Source organism: Boleophthalmus pectinirostris, unplaced genomic scaffold (assembly GCF_026225935.1).
Source record: "Boleophthalmus pectinirostris isolate CB_2022bp ecotype Guang Dong unplaced genomic scaffold, ASM2622593v1 HiC_scaffold_2, whole genome shotgun sequence".
NCBI classification, from domain to species: Eukaryota; Metazoa; Chordata; class Actinopteri; order Gobiiformes; family Gobiidae; genus Boleophthalmus; species Boleophthalmus pectinirostris.
The window spans coordinates 4,850,405-4,870,816 of record NW_026571152.1 but is presented as its reverse complement, the minus strand read 5'-3'; the positions used below and the strand labels follow the sequence as shown (position 1 = coordinate 4,870,816).

General features: G+C 40.7%; 1 protein-coding gene across 1 annotated transcript in view; it reads right to left on the bottom strand.

The window, feature by feature from the left end:
- Positions 1 to 329: 329 nt before the first annotated feature.
- The window catches only part of LOC110163792 (sodium channel protein type 4 subunit alpha A-like), a 78,735-nt gene continuing 58,652 nt past the window's right edge, over positions 330 to 20,412 (bottom strand). The window contains exons 22-31 of the mRNA XM_055155338.1: positions 18,980 to 19,087; positions 17,861 to 18,145; positions 15,284 to 15,337; positions 14,229 to 14,366; positions 11,970 to 12,071; positions 8,860 to 9,130; positions 7,482 to 8,097; positions 5,659 to 5,782; positions 3,027 to 3,113; positions 330 to 1,332 (exon numbers count right to left, since the gene is read on the bottom strand). Of these exons, the coding sequence (XP_055011313.1) occupies positions 1,252 to 1,332; positions 3,027 to 3,113; positions 5,659 to 5,782; positions 7,482 to 8,097; positions 8,860 to 9,130; positions 11,970 to 12,071; positions 14,229 to 14,366; positions 15,284 to 15,337; positions 17,861 to 18,145; positions 18,980 to 19,087 (1,866 nt within the window). The 3' untranslated portion in view covers positions 330 to 1,251. The remainder of the gene's footprint in view (positions 1,333 to 3,026; positions 3,114 to 5,658; positions 5,783 to 7,481; positions 8,098 to 8,859; positions 9,131 to 11,969; positions 12,072 to 14,228; positions 14,367 to 15,283; positions 15,338 to 17,860; positions 18,146 to 18,979; positions 19,088 to 20,412) is intronic.

Here is a 20,412-nt window from a genome sequence, read left to right as displayed (position 1 = left end):
AAAGATGTCCAGTGTTGGGGAGTAACTGATTACATGTACCAGAGTTATGTAATCAGGGTACAAATTATGAGTAACTGTATTCAGTTACAGTTACTGTTTCAATGAGTGGTAATTGGATTACAGTTACTTTGTTGAAATAAGTGGATTACACGGCAATATTTTCCTGTTTTTACATTTTGGGCTATATCCCCCCCCCACTCCCTGTAATTTCACTCATTGCCAGACACTATACCAGGTCTAAACCAGGTCTAAACCAGGTCTAAAACCAGGTCTAAACCAGGACTAAAACCAGGTCTTAAACCAGGTCTAAAACCAGGTCTAAACCAGGTCTAAACCAGGTCTAAAACCAGGTCTAAAACCAGGTCTAAAACCAGGTCTAAACCAGGACTAAAACCAGGCTTAAACCAGGTCTAAACCAGGTCTAAAACCAGGTCTAAAACAGGACTAAAACCAGGTCTAAAACCATGTCTAAACCAGGTCTAAACCAGGTCTAAACCAGGTCTAAACCAGGTCTAAAACCAGGCTTAAACCAGGTCTAAACTAGGTCTAAAACCATGTCTAAAACCAGGTCTAAAACCAGGTTTAAAACCAGGTTTAAACCAGGTCTAAACCAGGACTAAAACCAGGCTTAAACCAGGTCTAAACTAGGTCTAAACCAGGACAAAACTTCTTATGTTACAATTTCCTCGTCTTTGCTTCTCTACAGCAAATTAAGTAATCCAAAGTATTCAGATTCCGTTACTCACCTTCAGTAATTTAATGGATTCCGTTACAAACTACATTTTGAGGTATGTAATCTGTAATCTGTAGGGGAATACATTTTAAAAGTCACCTTCCCAACACTGACATTTCCATTAAACACAAAAAGGTAAAAATGTTCCAGATGTGTTTTGTAACTGCAGAACAGCTTTGTAGGCTTGATATTATGACTCATTTTTGGCCAGTAAATTGTCTTATTACATCATATTATAAACCAAAATGGGATATTGACTGAACCGACATCTTGGAAACCGATATCCGATCCACCAAAAATCAGCAACGATATCCAAAACCAGTATGGTAGGGGTGCATCCCTAGCTGTCTTAGTAAAGTACAGTTTGTTGTGATATAAAAATTTAAATCATAAATTGCTCTGCACCACTGTTACAAATGTGCAGACCTAGTTAAAAGTTCTCATTAGTGAAGATTCTTTTATAGTATACATGTTAAACTAAAGGAAATGTGTTAGTGTTTAGTTTCGTTTTCCGATCATCATTCGTTGATCTCTTCAGTCACAGGCGTGGCTTCCTCCTGGTTCATTTGCAGAGTGCAGCTGCTCTCTTCACAAGATTCCTGAAAATAAATTTAAAAAACACATCTAAATGACTCCACAATTAAAGATCCTATATTATGCCAAACTGACTTAAGTGACTTTTTATTTGTGTTAGAATGCTGTTACCTCCTCAAGATCACCCCTCATTCACACATTTTTAAGTTACTGTATTTTCCGCACTATTAGGCGCTCTGGATTATAAGGTCATTAAATGGTCTATTTTCGAGCTTTTTTCACAAATAAACAGCACCGGACATTAAAGGAAACACAATAGTGTGATGGGTGAGTGGTTTTGTTTGTTTGTGGCGTTCACAGTGACTCTGGGCTTTGTTCAGTTGTGGCGTGTAGGGAGGGTGCTGTCTGGGACCACTGGATTGTCGGCGTGTTTGCAGTGACTCAGTTGTTCAGTCGTGTCTAGAAGTGGCACATTGCACTCGCTTTTTCAGTTCGTTCCTCTGTTCCGTTCCTCGTCGGCGTGGAGTGAGGAGTGTGGCTGCAGGTGTTTTTCGCTGTGTGGTCGCTGTCTGCTCCGTGTGTGTTTGCGTGCACTGCGGGTGGTGCAGCTTTGTAGTTTATTGAAGTCGTGCTGGGACACCCAAGTGGATTCGTGTATAGGGCGCTCTGGATTGTGGGGTGCAGTCGTTTTTTGATGGGGTTAGAGGCATAAGAGCACGTCTAATAGCCCGGAAAATACGGTATTATTAGGCCGTCTGCATCCCAAACATTAAAATGCTCTATTTCACCTTGTGATGTCATCAATTGGTATTTTACAGTTAACAGTTATTTTTAGCTAGTCAGGTCAGGAATCAGAATACACTGGACGGTTTGCAAGAGCCCCGGAAGTTGTAGACCGCATACCGGCCAATCAGCTGTGAGCTGTGAAGCCATGACCTCAAACTCGTGGCGTCTGTCTGTGTCCCTTTTGTGAAACAGCACAACAGTAAACAAAGCGTCGAGATGGATGTAGACGAAGACAGACATTCTGTGTTGGCAGCGATTCGTGAGATCGAGGATTTAAAGCCGGAACAAAGAGAATGTTTGGTGAATTTTATCAAGGGGAAAGACGTTATTGACCTTGTTCCTGCGGGATTTTGCGCATTACATACGTCACAACTAAATAGCAGCGAATGGTTAAATAAAAAAGTACCCGCCTATCATCAAGCGAACGAATTCTAATGCTGCAAGGTCAGACGGTTTCCACAAAGTGAAACCGGATGATGAATCAGGCTTCTTTTTAGCCTTAACTGAATGGCTTTACTCTTCAATATTCTTGAATAACATTAAGTTGTCGCTTTTATTTTGGAAAATTTTTGTTTTCCCTTTTGGACAGTTGAGATTATCAATAGAAAGTCTCTTATGAGCTGGTGCACCGAGGAATTAATCAGTTTAAGTCAGGTTAAAACAAACTTCAAAGTTAGACAAATCTACGGTTGATTCTAGTGAAGGTGTGTGGAGTATAAAAACACAGTGGAGCACTCCCTGTATTACCACATGACATCACAAGGTGGAACAGAGTGTTTTCAGGTTGAGAGAGGGACTGAGCCTAAGTGTGCAGGGTTTGTGTGTGAATGTGTGAATGAAACAAAACACAAGTCCAGCTCTATTTGTGATGAGGAAACGACATTAGAACATAGATCAGAGTTCTGATTCTGAGTTCATAGTTCTGTTTTTCACATTTTGAAATTTAAAAATGCAGTTATTATTCTAAACATACCTGAGATGGACTTTCTGGCATAAACTCGTGGTACTTGTCGTTGATTGTGGCTCTGAGGGCGTCTCTGTCTGCACCGTCTCCTAAAGCCTGAAAACATCCAAACCAGTGATGAAACAGTTGTTGACCATCATTACACGTCAGTTTTTCTCTTAGATTCATTCTTCATATGAACACGGACAAATGGTAGGATTTTTTCAGTCATTAATGGGGCACTTGTGTTTTTTGTATTGTCCAAGCAAAAGGAATTTTGAACAGAACATTCGCAAACCTAAAACTGAACTCTTAAATTGAATAGAATGGAAGGGAACACTCTCACGTCACTGTCACGTCACCTGCGTCATTCAGCTCCAGTCAAATGAAGCTCATCGAAGCGGCTACAGGGGCAAATTTGGAACAGAATTCCATATTTTGAAGTCCAGGAGCAATGCTGTTGAAGTTAAAGGGGCGGTTCGGAATTTTGGACATAGGGCCTCATTTCCTAGTGAGTCAGAGTGTTGAAGACGTGTGGAGACACTTTTTGAAATATTCCATCCAGTCCTTGTATTTGCAGAAGTCGCTGGTGCTATGCTAGTGCATGTCAATGGCCATAGTTATCCTGCCACTAAAAACAGTCTTACCCACTCCACAAAACACCCGAAACAAATCTATTATTACACCAGACTGTCAATGTAAATGTCTGTGCCAATAGAATGATGTTTGAAGTAAAACTAACCTTGCATCGCATGAATTGTCGCATGTTGAGGGACTATTTTCTCATATATCAGTACGCCGCTGCTGAGCTTTCTATCAGGAAGTACAACTCACTGCTGCTGCTCAGACAGAAATCCTTCAAATGTAAGATTGGTTTTACTTCTAAAATTTTATCAACACAGATATTCACATGGACAGTCTGGTGTAATAATAAATTTTCTTCAGGTGTTTTGTGGAGTGGGTAAGACTGTTTTTAGTGGCAGGAGAACTATGGCCATTGACATGCACTAGCCTAGCACCAGTGACCTCTGCAAATACAAGGACTGGATGGAATATTTCAAAAGTGTCTCCACACGTCTCCAACACTCTGGCTCACTAGGAAATGAGGTCCTATGTCCAAAATTCTGAACTGTCCCTTTAACGCTCCTTCCCGCTCGCTCCGCTGGTTTGGCAGGGAGCGGGCGCTTAGCAACACTGCCAATGAAACCTGTTCATATCTTGATTTATTGTAGCATTTTGAGATTTCCCTTCAAATGCAAAGCGTAATAAATAAAATTCATTATTATCAACATTAAATCGTAAAATAAAAACACCAGGATCATGTAGAGCAGTGATGCTATGTTGCTATGTTCATAAACAGTGTATGAATTGCTGAATGAATTATTTGCAATTAAAAGTGAAACAATAGATGCATCACGAATTTTGGACTTCCGGTCATTGCACAACCCATACTGGGAAGGATTTTCCAAAAAAGTGAGCATCAAACAAACCGCCATGTTTGTTTTCCAAGTGGGATGTGTCTATTGTCAAAGTCAGTCTTTTCTAGTCTTTTGAACCATATCACTTTTGTTTTTGGTTCTGATATTGTCATATTTTAGTTTTGGGATTCAGACATCGTTAATTGTGTGGTTGTTGGATCCTAACAGCGGAAAACGGCTTAGAAAATTTGTTTGTGAACTCCATAAGTGCAAAAGGGAATCAGATGTGTGTGAGTGCAAACCTCCTGTTTCCCTTCCCAGTGGAATTGAAAAATAGTGAAAGGTGAAGGTGATGGGCAGGATTGATACACAGGAAGGACAAAAAAGGAAACTTTTGTCTGCCTAAGAAAACATCCTGAGTTTGCAGAGAACATTTTGTATGTGGAGAGCCAACAAAGCAAAATCTCGATCCCTCGCTCCACCTTGGTTACAAATTTAAAAAGTCAACGCCAAAGCGAAAGGCAACAGCTGTTCACCAAGAAACAACTTTCACTGCAAAGAGACCAAGACGTGATGTTGCTGTAAAGTCACAAGAACAAGAAAGTGCAGCTCAGTCTGTTTGTCTTCTGTACCTCTCGCTTAACAAACAAGATCCCGCTTTGTTGGTGCTCCACATACAAAATGTTCGTTGCAAAGTCGGGATGATTTCTTAGGCAGCCAAAGGTTTCCTTTTTGGTCCTTTCTGTGTATCAATCCTGCCCATCGCCTTTGCCTTTCACTATTTTTTCAATTCTGTTGGGAAGGGAAACATTTTGAATGGAAGTTTGCAGTTACACACATCTGATTCACTTTTGCATTCATGGAGTTCACAAACTAATTTCTCGAGCTGTTTTCCACTGTTAGGATCCAACAACCACACAATTACGATGTCCGAATCCCAAAACTAAAATATGACAATATCAGAACCAGAAACAAAAGTGATATGGTTCAAAAGACTTGAAAAGACTGGCTTTGTCAATAGACACATCCCACTGGGAAAACAAACATGGCGGTTTGATGCTCACTTTTTCAGAAAATCCTTCCCAGTATGCATTGCGCAGTGACCAAAAGTCCAAAATTCGTGATGCATCTATTGCACGTCCCTGTTTGTAGTTTGTTTAGATTTTTGTCAAGTCATGTCAAATGTATTTGTCTAGCACATTAAAAACAGGCAGTCACACATAATAAAAGACTGAAACACCTACGTGCACAGACAGAGCGAGCAGGACGTCCCGACAGTGCACGGGATCTTCGGGGCCCAGGTCAAGCTCGCAGGGCTTGGGGACCCTCAGAGGCTTCTTCAGGCGTTCACACAGGTCTGGGAGCCGGCTGCACAAACAATCAAGCACATGTGGTGAAAAAAAAAGACACAAAATCTCATTTCCACCAAACATCAGGTCCCACATCTGACAGAGGCACTTCAAATCATCAGTGACACGACTGAGGCTTTTTAACCAAGACGAACAGACAGAGAGACATGAGACAAACACATATAGAGACAGAGAGACAGAGAGACACGGGACAAACACACACAGAGACAGAGAGAAGGAGACACGGGACAAACACACACAGAGACAGAGAGAAGGAGACACGGGACAAACACACACAGAGACAGAGAGACAAACACACACAGAGACAGAGAGAGAGAGAAACACGGGACAAACACACACAGAGACAGAGAGAGAGAGACACGGGACAAACACACACAGAGACAGAGAGAGAGAGAGACACAGAGACAGAGAGAGAGAGAGACACGGGACAAACACACACAGAGACAGAGAGAGAGAGACACGGGACAAACACACACAGAGAGAGAGAGACACGGGACAAACACACACAGAGAGAGAGAGACACGGGACAAACACACACAGAGACAGCGAGAGAGAGAAACAGACACAGAAAGAGAGATGTGTATTATGAGAGCTAGAGAAACAGACAGAGAGAGCGAGGCAGATAGGGAAAGAGAGAGAGACAGAGAGAGAGAGAAAGTGAGAAACAGACACAGAAAGAGAGATGAGAATAATGAGAGAGACAGAGGGAGAGAGAGTGAAAGAGAGAGCGAGAGAGAGACAGAGAGCAAGACAGAGAGAGAGAGAAACATACAGAAAGAGAGATGAGCATAATGAGAGAGAGAGGCAAAGAGAGAGAGACTGAACGAGACAGTGAGAGACAGATAGGGAGAGAGAGACAGAGAGAAAGTGAGAAACAGACACAGAAAGAGAGATGAGGATTATGAGAGAGAGAGAGACAGAGAGAGAGGAAGAGAGAGTGACAGAGATAGTGTGCTCCTGCTCCACGCTGCCCCCTGCAGGAGGTGACTGCCACAGAGGGAGAGAGAGAGAGAAAGAAAGGAGAGAGGGGGGGAGTGAGAGAGAAATAGATAAAGTAAGAACCAGGGACAGAAAAAGAGATGAGGATTAATAGAGACAGAGAAAGAGAGAGCAACAGAGATGGGGATATCCAGTCCAGTCCACTTTATTTCTAAAGCACATTTCACAAGCAAACAGTTTCCAAAGTGCTGCACAAATATATAATAATAACAATAATAAAACAATCAAATAAACGCTCAGATTTAAACGTACTAGTCTTAAAATAATAAAACCAGTAAAATAAAATAAGAGCAAAATCATAGAATAGCAGTAAATAAATAAAACCAATTAAATAAATTAAAAATAAATAAAATAAATAAAGCACACAGAGGATATCAACAGACAGACAAATAAGATGGAGAGAATAAGGGAGGAGGTAGAAAGAGAATGAAACAGAGACAGAAAGGGAGATGGGGATTAACAGAGAGAGACGGATAAATTAGAAGCGAGAGAAAGAGAGAGAGAGAGAGATGGGGATCAATAAACAGACAGACGAATAGGGAGAGAAAAGGGAGAGGCAGAGAGAGAAAGAAACAGATGGTGAGACAAAGTGAGAAAAAGATACAGAAAAAGAGATGGGGATTATCAGAGAGACAGACAGAGGGAGACAGAAAGGAGAGAAGTAGAGCGAGAGAAACCAATAGAATCCAGCCTCTCACCTGCGCTGAATGAAGTGTGCTGAATCGGGCACAAACTTCTTCCAGGTTTTGAAGAAGCTGTTGAGGTTTGGTGCGCTCAGAGGATGACAGTGCATCAGCCCGAAAATGTTTAACATGTCCACCAGCAGAACAAGCAGCATCACCAGCAGCACGTAAGAGCTCAGACACAGGAACGACACGTAGAAGTCTATGGCCAGAGGCGCATTCCCACAGTTGGCAGTAATATTCACTTGTGGGATGTCTACAGGGTCACAGTCGGGGGGGGTCAGGAGGTTCGGGTACAGAAGGCCGTCCCAACCAGCCCACGTGGTCACTATCAGCATGGAAATGAAGCCGTTCCAGAAGGTCTCGAAGTTGTACACGTCAGACAGATAGTTTAGTTTCTTGAGGTGGGCAAAGTGGAAGGTGCCGAAGCTGGTGTAGGTGAATATCAGGACAAAGAGCACCAGGGCGAGATTGAAGAGCGCGGGCAGAGACTTGGTCCAAGCGGAGAAGAGGAAACGGAGACGGAGAGATCCGGGGAAACGGTGGATGATCCGAGAGATGCGACCCAGACGGAGCAGGCTGAGATAATTGCTGAAGAAGTACTTGGTCATGAGGTCAGCGAGGGCCAAACCTGAGAGAAAGAGAAAGACACAGAGAGAGCCAGAGAGGAAGGGAAATGAGAGAGAGGAAAAGAGAAGCATTTGACTCAATCTTTAAAGGCAGTATATTATGCAAAATTGACTGAGCTTTTAGCTATGTTAGAATGTTGTTACCTCCTCAAAAACAGATCTGTCTCATTCATACAAGTTTGAGTAACCCTGCATTATTAGTCTGTCTACATCTCCAAACCTCAAAATGCTCTGATCCACCTTGTGATATCATGAAGCAGTAGTTTTGAAGTGAACAGCTCCTTTTACCTTTAGTTCAGTAGAAATTGGCAATTTGAGGATTGAACTGATCCAACTGATTCTAGTGACAGTGTATGGGAGTTAAACACAAAGTGGAGGGAGGTGGAACAGTGTTTTTTTTTTTTTTTCCAAACTAATAATAATGTTAGCGAAGGCGAAAAAGTTTATCGTCTATGATCATGCGAAATAAACTACAATGGGAATTAAAAAATAAAATTTAAGAACATTTTGTTTTCGTTTATGGTCGTGCAAACTAATACTATTAATACAATTAACGAAGGCACAAAGGTTTATTATTTATCATTGTATAAAATAAAAGTGAATGTTAAAGAAAATTTTAAAAAGTGTTTTCTGTTTGAGAAAATGTTTGTGTTGTGCTGTGTTTGTGTGAGTGAATGAAACAAAACACAACTCCAGGTATGTTTTTGATAAGGAAACATTATAACATAGATTGGAATATGGGTCCTTTAAACAAATTCACTCACTGAGCAGTGAAAAAATTATCACCACAAAGTCAATGACGTTGAGGCTGTCACTGAAGTAGCTGCGTCTGAAGGCGCAGATCTTCAGGATGGATTCTATGGTGAAAATGATGATGAGGATAAACGAGAACCAAAACAGGACTTCCTCCTCGCCCTCCGAGATGTTGTATCTCTCTGCCATCAACACCACCACGCTCACAAATATGAACACCTGCATCACCCACTCAAAAGCCTCCCGAGAAACCAGGTCCCACAGGCGCCCACGTATACGGCCCTGCACAAAACACACACGAGGTTAAAGGTGGACTCAGGTGCACGCAGAGAGAGAAAGAGAGAGAGAGACGGAGAGAGGGAGAGACAGACAGAGAGAGCCAAAGAGAGGGAGACAAACACAAGAAACAGAGAGAGTGAGGCAAAGACAGAGAGAGACAGAGGGACAGAGAGAGAGACAGAGCCAAAGAGAGGGAGACAGACACAGGAAACAAAGTCAGAGAGAGAAAGACAGAAAGAGTGAGAGGGACAGAGAGAGAGAGGGACAGAGAAAGGGAGACAGACACAGGAATCAAAGCAAGAGAGAGAAAGACAGAAGCAGAGAGAGTCAGAGACAGGGAGACAGACACAGGGAAAAAAAGAGAGAGAAACAAAGACAGCGAGAGTCAGAGGGACAGAAAGAACCAAGAGAGGGAAAAAGACACAGGAAACAGAGAGAGAAGGACAGAGATAGAGAGAAAGACAGAGAGAGCAAAAGAGAAAAAGAGCCAGAGAGAGAAAGAGGCAGAGAACGAGAGTGAGAGAGACAGAAAAATACAGAGAGCCAAAGAGAGAAAGAGACAGAAAGTGAGAGGCAAAAAGAAAGTCAGAGAGAGAGAGTAAAAGAGACAGAGAAAAACACAGAGAGCCAAAAATAGAAAGGCAAGGCAAGACAAGTTTATTTGTATGGCACAATTCGTACACAAAGTAATTCAAAGTGCTTTACAGAATAAGAAATACATTAAAATCATAATAAAAACAAATCAAAACATAAATAATCATGAAGATTAAAATTAAAAAAGAGAGACATAAATTGGAGAGAAGAGTGCGGAATGAAAACCTTTCAGTTAAACAGAAATGTTTTGAGCCTGGATTTAAACAGCGTCACAGAAGAGTCTGTCTCACATGTTCAGGAAGACTGTTCCAGGTTTTAGTTGCATGAACCTGAAACGCTGACTCCCAGACAGAAAGACAGAGGAAAACAGAGAGGCCAAGACAGAGAAAGACAGAGAGACAGAAAAACAGAGAAAGAGACATTGTGAGAGAGGGAGAGACAGAGAGAGACAATAAAATATACCTTAAACCAGTGCTTCTCAATTATTTTCTGTCATGCCCCCCCTAGGACGAATAAAACATCTCGCGCCCCCCCGCGTGACTATAGATAGTATCATTTGTCTATAAAATTGTTATAAGTACACCTGTGCGTAACACTGCCACCTTATATGACGCCAACAATGCTCGCTGGTTTACCGAAGTAGCAGTCACAAAGCGGGATGATTGTCGGCAATATTCGGCACGTTTTCGCTGAAAAATCTCAAGCGGCTTATCAGAGTGATTGGGGTGTAATGTATTTAAGTGACGCCTTAATTTATTGGGCTTCATGCTGTCGGCTGCCAACATTTTTAGACGCAGTAAGCACACCGGTCTTTCCTCGTCTCCCACCGTAGTCACAGTGAAGCCAAGCGCTACATACGCTTCGTCATATTTCCTCGTCTTAGCTTTCGGGAGATTTTCGTTTGTCTCTTTATCTCCGTCTCTCTCCGCCTGTCTTCTCATCCCTGTTAAATATTTTTTCATGGTGTCACTTGAGGGTCTGCTACACTTCATGTCTACACTTCATACTCAAACTCTGTGCTGTGTGCAAAGCGCGCATGCTCAGTGCAAACAAAACTCCTACACCACCGAGCGAATGCTCCCTGCGCACACTCTGCCAATGAGAGCGCCACTGCCCCCTAATGTAGTGGAAGTGCAATTGCACTTTATTCTAAAGGCCCGTTCAGACCAAAGCGTCAAAGCGTCCACTTTCTATGTAAAGTCTATGTGGACGCGCGACTAGAGCGTCCTGCGTTTTTTGCGGCGCGTTTTCGGCGTCAGCGCGGCGCGAATCTGGCGTCAGCGCAGCGCGTCTTCAGCGTTTTGGCGTCAGCGGCCAAGACGCGCGTCCAAAGCGTCAGCGTCAAGAAGCTGAAAATGCTGAACTTTTCGCGTCAGACGCGCCGCGTCAACCAATCAGGGACGAGTATCCAGAGACGCAGCGACGTTATTATCAGGAAGAAAGACCCGAGAACCAGAACGAGAACCACAAACATGAGCGGAGCATAAATATATACGCCACAATCACCGAGCCGATCGCGAGGAATACACCAGGACCAAACCAGGACTAGACCGAGACTAGACCGAGACTAAACAAGGACTAGACCGGGACTAGACCGTGATTAGACCAGGACTAGATCGGGACTAGACCGTGATTAGACCAGGACTAGACCGGTATTAGACCAGGACTAGACCGGGACTGATCCAGTGTCATTAGCGGAGTATAAATATATATACGCCCCAGTCGTCGACCCGATCTCCTCTTTTGATGTTTTATGTCATAAAAACACTCTCTCAGTCTGGTCTGACATTGTTTCGGGAAAAGAGCGGGACCGGGCTCTTGTTTCCAGGGCAACGGACGCGCGTCAAGTATTTTTGTCCCGTTTGTCCACGGCGTCAAAGATGCGCGTCGGGGGCGTCTAAACTCAAATGCAAAGACTCCAAATAGAGGCGTCAAGGCGTTTTTTGACGCTTTGGTGTGAACGGCCCTTAAGATAGTAAAAAAAATCAAAATAAAAAAATAAAAAAGCATGCTCCCCGAGGTCAAACGCGCCCCCCTTGACGGAGCCTCGCGCCCCCCTGGGGGGCCCCACTATTTGAGAAGCACTGCCTTAAACTAACCTTAACCACTCTGTCAGCACAGTAACACATGGAGCACATGCACACTTCACTCAGAGAGATCAAGAGTCTAACCCACAATCTCATTACTTAGAGGAGGAGACAGGAGACGGACGCTCTGGAATTAAGTTTTTTTGATCGCATAATCTTACCTGAGGACGTGGGCAGGGGGCCAGGGGTCTCTTTGGGCAAAAACTGATATTGTTGAAATTCTTCTGCTGCTTCTCAGTCAAAAACAAGTGTGATCCTCCAACGTATAGAAACACATACACAACACGAATTAACTGACCGGGTTTTTGAACAGTCACATACAATCTACACATCCATACATTATAATTTATTGTAATGCAGTTGTGGTCTTTTGGTTTAATGGTCATATTGTGATTCTTTCATTACAGCTCCACACCTACAGGTCAGCCTCAACAATACTGAATAAGGTGCATTAAATAGGTGGATTTTTGCAGACCACTTATACTGTAGCCAACCCTTTTGTTTAGACCTCTACAAGCATTTTCTGAAATGTTATTCTTGTATTTCTTGTATTTTTGTATCTTGTATTTTGTATCTTGTGTTTTTCAGACTATGAGTTGCACTTTTTTCATGGTTTGACTTATACATTAAAATGTTCACACTATATCACTGTCACTTCACTCGACTAAGCATGTCTCCTGCAGAAACAGCCTCTGTCCTGTCTGTACCACTGAAAAGCCTCAAATAGTAAATTATGCTGCTGAAAACGGTAATAGATCAGCAGAAAGAAAGTTTGGAGTGAGCGAGAAACTTGTGACACCGGGAGGGTGCAACATGCAAATTTCCTGGAAGTCACTGGATGGATGGACAAAGTCTGGACTTCAGTGACACCGAAACCATCCTGTCGGGATTCAGAAAGGCCCGAATAATTCTAAGTGGAACTGATGCTGAGTCTGACGACAGCGACACAGAAGAGTTACGTTTACCTCCGGAGGTCGCCAAGTTGCTCCGAAGTGACAATGTGAATGAAGAATTGAATGGATTTAGTGATTTGGAGTGAGATGGAGAGTTTGGTAATCTTGTTCTGTTGTTTATTTTATAGTTATCTGAAGAACTGTTCATATGTGACATTAACAGTCTGTTGTTCTCTGTTGTTGCCTTTCAAGATGAAATTGTTAGGATTGGTTTTGTTCTCTCCCCCTCCCCTTTCTGTTGCAGGGCTTGAGTGTGGCAGGGGGCGTGGCTTCTTCCAGAGCAGATGAAACACACCTGCAATCAATTCCTTCATCAGCCTCTGTATTTAGCCCTGGTCTTCTCACCACCACTTTGCCAGATAATTCCGTCCTGTTCGGTAGCGTCTATCAGGCTCTTGGATATATACCCGTTTTGTTTGCTGTTTGTCTTGGACTTACCTGCTCCTGTTTTCGCCCAGGTGTCTCCGTGGTTGTCTGCTGTTGCCTCTGGAGAAGCCGGCCAGCTCCCTGCCTCCTCAGCCTGCCTTCCGTTTGTAAAATAAACTGTTTAAAACTTGACTGAGTCCTGGCTTTGCTTTGGGGTCCCTCTTGCCAAACCTTAACAGAAATGTCAGTTCCTGGTCTCTGATTTTATCAAATAAATTTCCCCCCAAAAAGCTCGACTTAGTATAGTATAGTCCAGTGTAACTTATTTATGTTTTTTTGTTCTTCATTACGCATTTTTTGGCTGGGGCGACTTATGCGACTTATACTCCGGAGTGACTTACAGTCCAAAAAATATGGTATAACCTTTCTAGTGGAGGGTCATAGACTGTATATACACTGCTCAAAAAATAACACTTTGAAAACACATCAGATCTCAATATCAAAAAAATGCTGGATATCTATAAAAATATTGACAGGGCGATGTCTTAGGAACAAAAGGATGCCACCTCTAAATGAAAATAAAAATGTTCAGTCCACAGAGGGCTTCATTGTATACACACCCTGAAAATCAAAGTGAAATAATGACATGGCAGGCTAGTCCATTTTGCCCAAATTTAATTTCTGCAACTCAAAATGCTTAATGCTCATTCTCATGTGTGGCCCCCATGTGCTTGTTTACATGTTTGACAACGTTGATGGGTGGTGTCCTGTGTGAGGACATCACTGAGCTCCTGTAGAGTCTGAGGAGCATCTGATGGACCCAAACATAATGTCCCAGAGGTGTTCTATTGGGTTTAAGTCAGGTGAAGAATTTTTTGTGCAGTATATAAACAGACAATTAACACATTAGCTGGTGCGTTCCAAATAAAAAGTGATCATGGGCAAGCTTCCAGCTCCATCGACTCTAGCTCCAATTCGCTAGTATAGAAAGTTAAAAAAGTAATACATGCGGAATAAATATAAAGGATATTTTCCTAATTGTTCAGTACTTCTATACAACAGAATAGAAAATCCAATGCATTGTAAGTGAGTGGTACTTATCTTGTGTGTTTGGGAGCTGTAAGCGTCTAACAGCACTTTAATAATGTTGATGCAGCAGAAGAAAGAGCCAAACAGGAAGAAGGCCAGAAACAGGAAATAGTAGGTGATCTGCTCCTCATGTCCAGGCTGATCTTCAACCTGCAACACAGAAAACACTCAGTCAGACCTGGTTTGCCTCTGGTTTAGTTCAGTTTCCTCCAGATTAGTCTTAGTTTAGTCCTGGTTTTGGCTTGGTTTGGCCCTGGCTTCAACCTGGTTTGAGTCTAGTTTAATCCTGGTTTACGTAGGTCTGGTTAAATTCTAGATTAGTCCAAATTCTGGTTTTAATCTGAATCTTGAATCTGCTAAATTACTCCTGTTTTTGGGTCTAGTTCTAGATAAGTCCTAGTTTAGCTTTTAGTTCTGGTTTAGTCCTGGATTGGGTCTAGTTTAGTCCTGTTTGAGGTCTAGTTTAGTTCTAAATTAGTCCTAGTTTAGTCATGGTTTGGCTCTGATTTGATTCTAGATAAATCCTAGTTTAGGATTAAACCAAATAAATCTGGTTTGGTTCTAGATAAATCCTAGTTAAGTCCTGGTTTGGATCTAGTTTAATCCTATTTGGGGTCTGGTTTAGTTCTAAATTAGTCTCAGTTTAGTCCTGGTTTGGTTTGGGTCTGATTAAGTTCTAGAATGTTCCTAGTTGAGTTCTGGTTTGAGTCTGCTTTGGTTCTAGATTAGTCCTATTTTGGGTCTAGTTAAATTCTGGATTAGTCACAGTTTAGTCCTAGTTTATTTCTGGTTTGGGTCTAGTTTAGTCTTGCCTTGAGTCCTGTTTTTTTCTAGATTAGTCCTGGTTTAGTCCTGGTTTGGATGGTTTAGTTTTGGTTTGGATCTACATAAGTCCTAGTTTAGTCATGGTTTGGTTCTAGTTTAGTCCAGGTTTAGTTTGGGTTTGGGTCTTGTTCAGTTCTTGGTTAGTCTCGGTTTAGTCCTGGTTTAGATTTAGTGGGCTGTTTTTAATACTAAAATTAACTGCAGAAGAAATACAATTCTGAGACTTTGTTGGTGATGCTTACCATGGTAGAATCCACCGTATTATAAAGAATATCTAACCAGCCTTTAAGTGTGGCCTGAAAAACAAAAGGAAAAATGGCAACACTGATTATAACAATGGGAACACAACATTCTATAGCTGTAAGTAAAGTTTATTTATATAGTGCTTTTCACAGACATACAGTAGGTCACGAAGTGCTTCACATACAAAAGATCAAAACAGCAAGATACATTCATAATAAAATAATATCAGATACAAATCAGATTTTATACCCAATACGAATGATCAGCCATTTAAAACATGGGAACATGGTCCACGTATGTGGTGGGAATTATTGATGAATAACAAATGCAAAGGTTACGAGCCCCTTGCAAACTTCCCTTTTGAATGAGAGGGGGATGGAGGGGTTTAGAACAATTTTCCAACGGTCATAAGACCATGGAACTTTAATTTTGTAGTTGAAAAACTCTTGTTTAAATTGCAACTTTTGTATTCATTAAAGGAAGGGGAAAAAAAAAAAAAAGGTTTTCAAGAAATCAAAGAATAATTCGGGCTATCAAATCAAGATTTCTACAGATTCTTACAAGTAAAGCATTATTTGAAGCATGACATAATAAGGGATAACTTTGAAGGAGAACTACAAATGATTAATTTAATTATATTAGCTCACAAATCTAAACTAAGTAAAAAAAATATTTCAAAGATATATATTGGGTTGGAAAATTTAAAAAGGGATGATACACAACACATGGAGGAAATGGAATGTGGAAGCTAATATTAGCTTAATTGAAGAAGATTGGGAAGAGATTACTCAAAATATATGGAAAACAATGTGGAGGGAATATGGGTGGAAAAATCTGGTGAGATTTTTCAAAGCACCAGCTCAGACAAAATATCGACACACAAGATGTTAGATACAGTGCGGGGAAATGGTGGCAGCCATATTCATATTTTCTGGACATATCCCCTAATACAATGTTATTGGAAAAAATTGAAGAACGTTATGGAGGAGGTCCTACATACTGACCTCCCTTTTACCTGTGAAGTCTTATATTTTGGCAAATTAGATGCAAATTGTAAAAACAAATAAAATTTTAAAATATCTAAAATCATGTTGTTAGCAGAAAAAAAAGGTATTACAAAGAAATGGTTAAAAGCTGAAGCACCAACAAAAGACAACAGGTTTGACATAATTCACAATATTTATGTTATGGAAAAATTAACTTATGCTCTAAGATTAGAAACAGAGAAATTTGAAAAGATATGGAAGGGTTGGCTGAGTTTTGTTAAAACGATACGTTTGAATTTTATTTGAGTGCTCATTTCCCCAATGTTCTGTCCAATGAGTTTTCTGTTTTTTAATTATTTATTTATTTTATTGTATTTATTTTTTCTTTTTTTTCTCTCTTTCCAATATAAAAGTAAAAATCTGTATTTTATTTGGAAAATTAAGTTTAAAAAATTGTTTGTTCCTTAAACAATATTTGCATATGTGTAAGTGTATTGTCTTGGAAAATGTATAAACAAATAACTGAAAAAAAATAATAAAAGCATCTTCACGATCTAGAGAGGGAAGGTGAGGAGGCAGTTCATTCCAGAGTTTAGGGGAGACGGGTGAAAGGATCTGTCACCTCGTGTTTTAAAACTTGTCTGAGCGACCATTAGCAGATTTTGGCTGGTGAAACTCAGGCTACGGGCAGAGATGTACAACTTTATCAGATCTGTGATGTAAGCAGAAGCCTGGTCATGTAGGGCCCTAAAGGTCAGCACCAGAATCTTAAAGTGGACATGAAAAAGAACAGGGAGCCAATGTAAGGATTTTAAGATTGGAGTGAAATGCGCTCTCCTATTGGTGCAGGTCAGGTGCCTTGCAGCAGAGTTTGCACCATCTGTACTCGGGTAAGTCCCTTCTTGCTCAGGCAGGTAAAAAGACTGTTACAATAGTCTAGTCTCGATGACACAAATGCATGGATTACTATCTCTAACTCAGCTTTAGAAATCATTGTGCAAAGCTTAGATATGTTTCGCAGTTGGAAAAAGCAGTTTTTAGTGAGTTGCTTAGACTGGGGTTCTAAAGACATCGAATCATCAAAAAACACTCCGAGATTTCTTATGCTGTTTTTAGTTGAATTTCGCAGGGCACCTAAGTGCTGTTTAATATTTGGGACAGCGCTTTCTGCTTTCTTGGAAGCTCAAATCTACAATGAAAGCAATCTTAAAGTGGGACTAAACACTTACTCTCTGGCCCAAAACCACAGTTCAAATAGAGCTGATAAACTGCCAGCCAGGACATACTAAGTTCTATACATTTTTGACTAGAAAGCTATAGTATGCCTAGTTTGCACAAAAATGCCCAAATATTGTTGGCAATTGGATCCTCAGGAGTTTGTGAATTCATATTGCTGGCCAGGTTAACCTTTCACTGCAGCAAACACCAAATTTAGTTTTATGTGTTTTTCTTGGTGAAAAAAGAGGCTTTGTGGTATTTTTGAACTAAACATGTATGACCCGGAGTTTGAATTTGGAGCATCATTGGAGGAAGAGGGCTGGGATAGGGGGGTAAGTGAGCACTGAAGTCTCCATGTGTTTGTGCACTTACCACAGAGAAGAGTGAGAGCATGGCTTGGGGCATATTGTCAAAGTTCATGGGACCACTCTTCCAGCGGACCTCTGTTAGGTTGTTCTCAATCAGCATGAAACACTGGGTCTTGTTTGGAACTTCCTTGGCACCAAATACCTCTTGCGAGGTTTCGTTGAGGCAGAATTCGAAACGTCCAGCAAGGAACTGGATGAAGACAATGGAGAAGAAGGACCAGACCGTAACAGAGACCAGGAGCACGTCCAAGAGAGGGGGCAGCATCCTCAGCAGCACCGACACGGACACCTGAGGGACAGCTTTAAATATCAGCACTCATATATTCAACTCCCTGTTTATTCTACAACTGCTATTCAAGTCTACGGATGTTTGGCTTATCAGTAATCCCTCAAACAAACTCCTGTCCATCCTGGATAACCCCTAGCAGCCCAAGCACCATCACCAGCACCTCTGGAGACAGGCTCTTGTCCCTGTCCTGCTCCACTCTGGAAGTCGACTGTCATACACGCCATATGTGTGTACAATGAATCCCTATAGCTAATGAATGCAAGAGGATGGACTGCTAACTTTAAATCTTTTCTATGTTGCTGTTGCTGCACTTTGAATTTCCTTCCGGATCAAAAAAATTGTTTGACTTGATAAAGATTTGATAAAGCATGTGACATAATAAAGGAATGGTGATCTAGTAAAAATGTAATGCATGAGAATCATGAATTCCACTGTGAATAATCTGTTGTTCTGTTGTTTTTGTCATAATAATCATACAATGGTTATGTTTTTTTCCTCACAACTATAGTAACAAAAAATGTGATATTGTGACATTCCTAAAATACTCCCCCTTATTTGTTGAGAACAGTGGGCAGTGGGAAGTGAAAGCGAATTTAAGACAAGCTTGAAGTCTATAGACCAGGTTTTGGGTTGATGGGGAATCCAGACATGAGGAGAACATGAAAACTTTGCACAGAAAGCCTGCACCTGGCCAGAGAATTGAACCTGAGAACTTCTTACCCATGTCATCCATATTCTATAATACATTACATTTTGTCATCTCTGTTCACATAAATAAATAAATAAATAAATAAATAAATAAATAAATAAATAAATAAATGTTTCTTTCCTCACCCGAGTGCCTCTGATGTGAGTGAGGATACGCAGAGGTCTCAGAGCTTTCAGACTGATGAGAGCTGAGCCCAGTCCAGAGGTCTGAGCCGCCACAGACAACACACATGCCTAAAACACACGGGGAGATGTATTCAGCTCAGTGGGGACAACTAACCAAAACCAAGCCAGGACTAAACCATATCCAACCAATGTAATAGACCTGTCACAATAATCCCTATATCCACTTATCATTCAATACAAGACACATGGAACTGCAGATTTTTGGGGTCAGTATTTAACATCTGTACAGCTGGTTTGCACTACCTCGAAATTTGTGGCTTTTTTGACTTTAAGGTAAGATTTAAAGTGCATATGACAGGTTTTCATCATTCTCTTATTTTGACTTAACTCGGTGGGATAATACATGTTGTAAATATACATTATAGTTTTAGACAGATTAAGAAGCAATTTGTCAAGAAAAGTTGAAAAACAAAAATTAAAGAAGTCATTCTTAGAGTTCTGTTTCAGAGAGTTCCACATTGAAGACATCACGGTAAGAATTCTATCCAAAAATTAGTAAAAATTTTCACGCTAGAAACATATTTTTCTGTTATTTTAAACATAATTTCAGCATTTTTATTTGGCAAATATTAATTTCTGTATACATTTAAGGAGTTTTGGCATGATGTACAATATGGTTGCTATGTGTAAAATCCCTCAGTCGTCCAGGTAGAATCCATGGCAAAAGGAGAATTCAATTTGTCAACTGGACAAAAGTTTATTTGGTCAAATAATAAACTTTTGTCCAGTTAACAAACAGAATTTCTCCTTTTGCCAATATGGTTGCTAGGTAACAGCTATGGAATTCCCTAATGTGATGCTGCGATTTACAACCTGAAAAAAATGCCAAACCTGCAAAAAATTTATAAAATTTTTAGTAAAATCTTAAATATCTTATGTGTAAAATGAGTAGTCCAAATTGTCAAAGGCTCTTTAAGATACTATAGAAGGTTGAATGAATACTTTTTATGATTTAAACTAAGTACTATAGTAGAGGTAAGTGTTTCATTCTGTTTTTTATTTATTACATATTTTTCTTAACACTACTGTAGATTTAGAATACTTTTTGTGGTTTAAATCTGCTCTTGGTCTTGTGCCACTGATGCACCAATCTCAGAAACGGATATTCCACTAAGCCATTTTCATAACGTCAAATATTGTGAAAGTAAATTAAAACAGGATCTGGAATAAATGAACAACAGAATGAACCTTGTTAATTAGTATCTACTGGTCACTGCACTCTTATTGTGCAAAAAAATAAGACAACACACACAACAAATGACAAATGGACTCTTGTGAGCTTTAAGACATGTTAAAATGTTGTTGCCTCCTCAAAAACAGACCTGGAGTTGTGTTTTGTTTCATTCACACATTTGAGTAACACTTTTATTAGT